Source organism: Scleropages formosus, chromosome 14, assembly GCF_900964775.1.
Source record: "Scleropages formosus chromosome 14, fSclFor1.1, whole genome shotgun sequence".
Lineage (NCBI taxonomy): Eukaryota > Metazoa > Chordata > Actinopteri > Osteoglossiformes > Osteoglossidae > Scleropages > Scleropages formosus.
Window position 1 is genome coordinate 10,013,656 of NC_041819.1, and position 8,649 is coordinate 10,022,304.

Sequence of the window (8,649 nt, forward strand, 5' to 3'; positions counted from 1 at the left end):
GTACAACTGGCATTTGTCTGGCAAATTTTCTTATGCATAGGATTAAGGAGCCACATGAAAACATAATGGGATTACTAAATATTGAGATTCAGATGTAACTGAAAGAGGTTCTCCATTAGTTTTTGTACTCTGAAAACATACTGCTATGTTTTATTCTTAGCAGAGTGTTTGAACTGTGGGAGGAGACCAGAGAAAACCCACACAGACACAAGGAGAACATGCAAACTCCACATAGACTGAGCAGGAATCAAACCCCCCTCCTCTCACACCACCTAGGCGCTGTGAGAAAGCAGCACTACCCACTGTGCCACCGTGTCGCCTAGTTTCCAACTTTCAGTGTTTTAATTTATTATTTATGATGAAGTTTTCTTTACATACAACACTAATTCGTACCGCTTGTTGTTCTTGCCTCAGACTACAGTGTTCGTCTGCATTGCTAGGAGACAGGAGATGAGCAAGAGTCTGAGTCACCTGCTGTAGAAGGAGCCCAGCAAAGCCAATAGTTCATCTGTGAATACTGCCTGCAGAGTCAAGAGGCAGGGAGCACTCAGTACTAATGCATACTTGGATCAGTACACTAAATAATTCTGATGAAGATCATGACTGACAACAGGAAAAGCAGAAAATTAAACAGAAAACAGAAAATAGACATGAGAATTGTAGACATACATGTACAGATACCGTTAAACAAGTGTACAATGGGATTAAGAGGGAAACATAGTCATGCTGATGTCTTGAGTGCTAATCTGGTGTTTATTATCGAAAGAACTGATTACATGGTGCTCGAGAGCGGTATCAGGAGCCCACCCCACACACTTGCTTAGGGATGCTTGAATTGACCTAACTTTTCAGGTCTCTTATTAACTCTGTGTTACTTAAATGTAGAAATGTGTTCAGCGGTAAACCTGGTCTTGTTTGTTCAGTTAAAAACAGGGTGTAAATTTCCCTGTGTGAATGCAGTGCATGTGTCACATCCACGCCCAGAACTCAACCGACAACACCAGACTCTGCTCCAGCACCTGATTAACCGCTGACCCTTTAAAAGACCCTCCTCAGCTCCCATACCTTTGCGGAATCTCGTCAGGGACAACCGCCCTTCCTTGTGACTCCTTGCGCATACGCATCTCCAGTTCTCAGTTCACGTTCTCCGGTTTTGACCCCTAGCTTTGTTTCTTGACCACATCCACAGATCTTCGTTTCAACTCTGACCGCCTGTCCTCAATACCGAGAACTTCCCTGATCCTCTGACTCCAGACGAACGACTGCGCACTTGGGTCTTTCTGTCCCGGTTCTCTCGGCCTGATGTGACAGCATGCTTATTACAAAAAGCTTTTGTTAAAACTAAACTGATGAAATGCTGATGTACTGTATTGTGGATACACACACACATTTTCAGAACCGCTTGTCCTATACAGGGTCGCGGGGAACCGGAGCCTACCCGGTAACACAGGGCGTAAGGCCAGAGAGGGAGGGGACACACCCAGGACGGGATGCCAGTCCGTCGCAAGGCACCCCAAGCGGGACTCGAACCCCAGACCCACCGGAAAGCAGGACCGTGGTCCAGCCCACTGCGCCACCGCACCCCCCCTCTGTATTGTGGATATTGCGAGATAAATTATACACATTGTGTATAAAGTACAATACCATGCTATGTGGTTTGCAGTTGTATACCTTTAATATTAGGAAAACTTTGACTACTCATCTAGCAGTGGTCTTTCTGATGTGTGACATGATATGGAAGGAATGCTGCAAAAGCTTATGGAGATACCGAATGGCTTTGTATACAGTGCTCTTATAGGGGTGATTATTATTCTTGTGTAATATATTACAATAAAATGATAAAATGTAAATCTCTCACTCTCGCTCACTCACTCACACTACCTGAACCGCTTGTCCCATACGGGGCCGCGGGGAGGCCCACACAGGGCGTAAGGCTGGAGGGGGAGGGGACACACCCAGGATGGGACACCAGCCCGTCGTAAGGCACCCCAAGCGAGACTTGAACCCCAGACCCACCGGAGAGCAGGACCCAGTCCAACCCACTGCGCCACTGCAACCCCCCAAAATGTAAATCTTAAACTTATAAAATAAATATGTGACTATTTACACACCTGATTCTACTTGCCTACTTGGTCTAACCAATGCAACTTAGGGTTCACTTATTTTAGCACCTGCACTACCTCTGAGGAGGACCAAAATAAACTATTCCCTTCTTTGTGCAGTGAATATAGATATGCCAGAATGCTTTCCAAGTTCAGGTTGACCTGACTTGCAAATACCACACATTACAGTATTTACAGTGGAACAGGGTAAAAACAGCTTATCCATTAGGAGTGGAGACTCGTTTTAGGGCATTCAGTTCCCTAGTTTGTGCACTGATGCCATTGTCAAAGATTTAAACATTGAAGTCATTGTTTTCCTTCTTATCCATTATGCCTTATTGTTCCTCAGACTGTCTCCCGTATTCATCGTACTATTTAAATAATTAGCAATAACAACTTACCACCAACTGTATCAACTAGCAGATGGTTTATTCGACACTGATGTATTAATAATTGACTTCATAAATATTTCTTTGAAACGTTCCAAAAGGCAGTCACACAAGAAATTATACCTTTCATTTTCTCTGGCTGGAAAGGAAATTTCAGTTCAACGGGTAAAATGGGAAAGCCACTCAGTCTGATAGTTGAAACTGGCACAAATAAGCAGCTTTCACTTTCACCACAGTGCTCAGCTTGCCCGTCATCAAAACAGCATGTGGGTGAATGAGTCGCTGGCTATAACTCTGAATTCAATCAAAGATGAAAAGTTCCCTTAAGTCAAGGCACCACAGGCTTTTACTTTGACATTTCTTTAATTCCAGAAACACATTTTCTAACTTCCCCTTGAGATGTGAGGAACTTCAGTATCGAATAAGAGGATCTTTTAAAAATTCCAGTTCAGATAAATTCAGATAAATCATAAGGAACCGGCAACTGAAAACACCTTGTTTCCTAAAATATTTGTAGCATTCTGTTAAAGTTATCACAAAATATGGTTGATATGTTGACATTACTCTGATATCTTTAAATAAAAGGTATACAAGTAATCCCTAAGCGGGGTCGCAGCGAACCGGAGCCTAACCCGGCAACACAGGGCACAAGGCTGGAAGGGGAAGAGACACACCTCGGAATGGGATGCCAGTCCATCGCAAGGCACGCCATGCGGGGAGTCGAATTCGGGTTTGAATTGTGTGTTAAGTGATAATATTGCTTATGTACTGATCCACTTTAGCCTCAGTGTGTTGTGTTTGTGTTGTTAATAGGTTTTGGCCTCAAGTTAATATGTTTCCTTGGTGTACTGGTTGGCCTCTTCAGCATGACAGATCCTATGGTGTTTGGTTCAGCATTCTCAATGGACAGAACTCCTGCCAAACAAGATTTTTTTTTTAAATATAAGATGATTGTGTGTAATAGGGTTCATGGGCCAGCAGGAGGTGTAGTTGTTACAGCTGCTACCTTGCAGTCAAAGACCCAAGCTGAAACTTCTGCTCCTGCTGTAGGACTTAGAATAACATACGTACCATCGGCTGATGCAGTAAAATTGCCCAGCTGTACTAAACACACACACACACACACACACACACACACACACACACACACACACACACTGGCCGAAGCCACTTGTCCCAAGTGGGGTTGCAGCGAGCTGGGTCCTAGCCCAGCGGCAAGGGGGACACACCCAGGACAGGACGCCAGTCCATCGCAAGGCACCCCAAGCAGGGCTTGAACCCCGGACCCGTCAGAGTGCAAGACCCAGCCAAGGCCGCCCCACCACCACGTCCCCCAGCTGTGCTATGGGTAAATCATGGTACATCTGAGTGCACACAACTAACATTGCGTGGCTCTTTGGAGGACAGCCATCAGGTCAACAACGGGTGTAAGTTAAAGCCTGAGCTTCCCAGCTCTGGGTCCGGATGACCTTTCTTTCGATTTCTTTAAAACTACACACAGAGCACGATTTCGCTCCCACCACGACTGTCGAGAAAAAGGTGAGACGAGCCGCGGGACGTACGAACGCCGCAGGCAGGCAGGCAGGCAGGCTCGTGCAGAGCAGTGACGTCACACAGGAGCCGCGCGCCGACTAGAGGCACGAGGCAGCACTGCAGCCGCCGGTCTGCCGAAGACGAGGTGCCCCGCGAAGTGGCCGCGCGCCCGCAGACTGAGCGCCTCTCCTCGCGCCGCTGTCATGTGAAGCAGAAGCAGAAGCAGAAATAGAAAGAGAAGCAGAAGCCTGCGCGCGTCCCCGTGGCTATGACAGCATCATGAGACTCCCCTGCTCCATCTTCGTGTCCGTGTCGCTGTTCACGGCCGAGACCACGGCAGCGCTGTACCTCAGCAGCACGTACCGCTCCGCGGGGGACCGCATCTGGCAGGGGCTCACGCTCCTCTTCGCGCTCGTGCCCTCCGTGCTCGTGCAGCTCACGCTCACGTTCATCCACCGCGACCTGAGCAGGGACAGACCGCTCGTGCTGCTGCTGCACATCCTGCAGCTCGGACCCATAGTCAGGTAGGCTGCGCACGAGACTCAGCCAACGCCCACGCGGCCGTGCTGATGCGCGTCACATCGCACCCGGTCCGAAGGAGAGGGGGAGGGGAGGCCGGGAGGGCAGGGCAGGGCAGGGCAGGGCAGGGCAGGGCAGGGCAGGCCGTGGTCATTCTCGGTGCTGATCGGCCGGAATCCCTGCAGTGTGACCAGCGCCCCGGTCCGCGCGATCGCTCAGCAAAGCAGACCTTGCTTGCGCGGCCCTTCCCTGGAGCGCGCGATCACTCTCTCTCTCTCTTTCTCTCTCTCTCTCTCTCTCTCTCACACACACACACTGCTCCTCCTGGCAGCGCCTCGTGTCACGTGCTGCGCTGCATCCTCACTCTATACAATATGTTGCATCTATAAGACGTGCTTGATGAAGGTGTAAAGCGCGGTGCTACCCAGTTCCTAAATCGGTAACCCTAATTCTAATCATGTACAGCGCATTTCACTTCCCTTTTGAAATCCTCAGGGCTAAATTAAGCTCCTGAACGTTCACCAAAAACAAAATAATCATATGTGTATATTCAGAGAGGGGGGCCTCTGGTTGGATGTTGATAAGTTAGCCAGTTTTAACCTGTATTGTCACTGAACACCTCCTGTGTAATTATAATTGCATATATTAATGTGTGGGGGGCGCGGTGGGCTGGACCGGGTCCTGCTCTCTGGTGGGTCTGGGGTTCGAGTCCCGCTTGGGGTGCCTTGCGATGGACTGGCGTCCCGTCCTGGGTGTGTCCCCTCCCCCTCCGGCCTTATGCAGTTAGGCTCCGATTCCCCGTGACCCTGTATAGGACAAGCGGTTCAGAAAATGTGTGCGTGTGTGTGTATATTAATGTGCATCTATAGCAAGCTGTGGATATGAAGGTGTACATGTCAGTATGAATGACAGCAAAAAGCCAAGCAGGGCCGTCGCTAGTGGTGACGGGAGCCAACACCTGGGCAGGGCCCACAAGAACTCCAGCAGTAATTATTGAATTTAAAGGGGGGGCACAGAAATATTCTTTCAGGGGCCCTAGAATGTCCAGCTGTGGCCCCTCCCAAGCCACAGCCGTGTAACCGGAAACCTTTCATCCTGCGTACAAGAAGTCATGTACAGCGTGCAGGTGTGTGGTGTGTATAGGTGTCACCGGCTGCGCTTGGCCAAATTCGCAGCAGAGCAGTCTTGCAGAGGTAAGGACTTGTCGCCCCGCCCTGAGTGGCAATGCAATGGGATTTGCTTCTTGTTGCCATGCACTGTATGTCCTTCACTCAGACCTCTCCGGGTTCTTTATGTTTTTACTCCCTCGCTATACTGTATATTGACAAGAGAACATCAAAAGCTGCAAAGGGAAGCAACTGTGAGTAAAACTATGTCAGAGAGATTCTCTTATGAATAATGTAAAAAAGATGTTGTTTTAACATCCTACAATGGACAGGACTGTTTTTACTGACACTTTTTTTTTTTTTTTTTTTTTTTTTTATAACTTTTTATGTTTTCAACAAGAATACGCTCTGTACACAGTTAAGGCAGCCTCTGTTTTCACTTATGAAAGAGCAGGTATTTTTCATATAAAATCAGAAGGTCAAATTTTGTCCAGTTATGTCAGATCCTTTGAAAATAAAAAAGCTTTTCAACTCTTTTTTTTCTCCATTAGCTTGCCATACCCCAGCAAAGGACATTGTAAGAATAAAATATGGAGAATTACACCATTAGTGTATTTTATTTTATTAAAAGACAACTAGGTACTGTCCTCTTCCATTAAGCACTGCATATGATTTATTACTTTAAACTCAGAGAAATTACCATTATCCAAAAAGCTTTGTTAAATATGTCCATCTTGTCCATCAGTCGGGTTCTTTGTGAAGAATTACTGCATTTGCAAGCCTCATTGTGATGACAGGTGAAGAAAAAATATAACGGAGCTCATCGGAAGCCCACAAAAGTGACAGTAATACATGTCGTAACCCCAGTTCCATGACTTCCTTTTTCAAGTTAACAGTCATCTGCAGAAGTAACACTAACGCTGAGCTAAATAATGAATTTTCTCCGAAATAAGTGCAAACTCAACAGAGGTAACTAATTCACTTTTTATGCAGAAGTAAGGTTTGCTTTGTTGTCTTTTCTCAGCCCGATATATTTGTTCGGGGCTGATGAGAAAATGCGTTTGCTCAACCGCAAACTATCAGCGCTAATCCTTCATACCGTGGAAAGCGCCGAACAGCCACCTGTATCCCTTCCCTTCGAGAGAAGGTGGGGAAAGTTACATTTACCACTGCTGCAAGGGTAAGAGCACAGTTGCTTTTGGTATCGTGGCAGGTGCCTGGAGGCCTTCTGGATCTATGGCAGCATAGGGAAGATTGAGGAGCCGTACGTGAGCATCACCAGAAGGAAACAGCTGCCCAAAAATGGACGGACAGAAGAGGTGGAGAAGCAGGTGGGCCAGGCGGAGGGGAAGCTGTTCACCCACCGTGCCGCCTTCTCCCGTACCTCCGTCATCCAGGCCTTCCTGGGCTCTGCCCCCCAGCTGACCCTGCAGCTCTACATCTGCGTGCTGCAACAGTCCGTTTCCATCGGAAGAGGTACCATACAGAGTTGTCTGAATGCCACAATGCAGTGTGAAACTTTTCAAGCTGAAAAGAAAAGAATACCCACCCTAGTAAATAATTTACATTTACTTTACTGAGCATAAAGTTTTATATGCGTATGTATTGTACTGTAGTTTAACATGCATGAGAAGTAACTGGACTAGTCTCTATATTTTTAGGTGCTCAGTTTCCTTCTTTGCCTGCACTGATCACAAATCTATCATTTGTTTATCTTGTATGTCTCTGTATTCTCCATCTCAGGCACATTGATGGTAATCTCATTGCTGTCAATAGTGTACGGTGCCCTGCGCTGCAACATCTTAGCAATTAAAATCAAGTATGATGAGTATGAGGTGAATGTGAAGCCTGTGGCCTACCTCTGCATCTTTTTATGGAGAAGCTTCGAGATCGCTACCCGGGTGGTGGTCCTGGTCCTCTTTAGCTCTGTGCTCCAGATCTGGATTCTGCCTGTGGTTCTCATCAACTTCTTCACCTTCTTCTCATACCCCTGGATCCTGTTCTGGTGGAGCAGGTCTCCCTTCCCTGAGAACATTGAGAAGACTTTCACACGCGTAGGAACCACTATGGTCTTGTGTCTGCTGACCTTCCTGTATGCTGGCATAAACATGTTCTGCTGGTCCGCAGTGCAGCTGAAGCTTAGCGATCCTGACCTGATCAACAAGTCCCAGAACTGGTACCGTATGGCTGTGTACTACATGCTGCGCTTTGTGGAGAACGCCACACTCATCCTCCTGTGGTACGTGTTCCAGACAGACTTCTACCAGTTCATCTGCAGCCCCCTACTAGTCCTGCAGCTTCTCGTGGGCTACGCCATCGGTATCTTCTTCATGCTGGTCTTTTACCAGTTTTGTCATCCCTGCAAGAAGCTCTTCTCCTCCAGCATCTCTCGTGGTCTGTGGGAGTGGTCAAACATCCTCTACCTGTACTGCAGACCTGTGCCGGAAGCAGGCGCCGCCTTCAAGGTGGCTCTAAGTCCACCGGTACCCTCAGACCAAGACGCCACAAATGACGCTGCTTGTGATGTGAACGGCGGCCTTAATCAGACCCTGTCGTGTAATGCATAAGTTCTGTTGACATGTCACTTTTCCCAGAAAATTCCTTCTAAGCTATGCAGCCTGTACTCAATAATAAAGCGGTATTGACTGCAAATTTGTAAGCTATTCTGTGGTCCAGTATTGCACTCTGCAGATTACAAACAGCCAATACCTGAGGTGTGCATGTGAGACTGTATCCCCAGTCCACCTCAGCTATGCATCATGTCCTCAGTTTTTATTTTCATAAATGTTTTATGATGCAAAATACTGTGCTTTGAAAGTACATGCCTTAGGTTATGATTGCGTAACCCTTTGGAGGGTGTTATTTCTTTTTGTATTTTTATGAAAAAAATATTCTGGTAGAAGATCGAAAAGCCATATGTTAAGAACGGGCAAATATCCGATGGGAAAATCAGCAAGCAAAAAGGGCTGAAGGTTTAATAGTGATATATTTTAATGTCTA

The 8,649-nt window shown here is 47.1% G+C and overlaps 1 protein-coding gene across 1 annotated transcript; it reads left to right on the forward strand.

The window, feature by feature from the left end:
- The first annotated feature begins 4,163 nt into the window (after positions 1-4,163).
- Positions 4,164-8,649, forward strand: LOC108920509 (membrane transport protein XK-like). Its single transcript, XM_018729291.1, has 3 exons — positions 4,164-4,548; positions 6,863-7,125; positions 7,393-8,649. The coding sequence occupies exons 1-3, from the start codon at positions 4,304-4,306 to the stop codon at positions 8,214-8,216; spliced, it is 1,332 nt and encodes a 443-aa protein (XP_018584807.1). The 5' UTR covers positions 4,164-4,303; the 3' UTR covers positions 8,217-8,649.

Excerpts from the sequence above, each read along its gene's own strand:
- LOC108920509 (XM_018729291.1), top strand. The coding sequence starts at position 4,304 with ATGAGACTCCCCTGCTCCATCTTCGTGTCCGTGTCGCTGTTCACGGCC. Across the intron at positions 4,549-6,862 it reads CAGCTCGGACCCATAGTCAG|GTGCCTGGAGGCCTTCTGGA; the intron begins GTAGGCTGCGCA and ends GTATCGTGGCAG. Across the intron at positions 7,126-7,392 it reads GTCCGTTTCCATCGGAAGAG|GCACATTGATGGTAATCTCA; the intron begins GTACCATACAGA and ends TCTCCATCTCAG.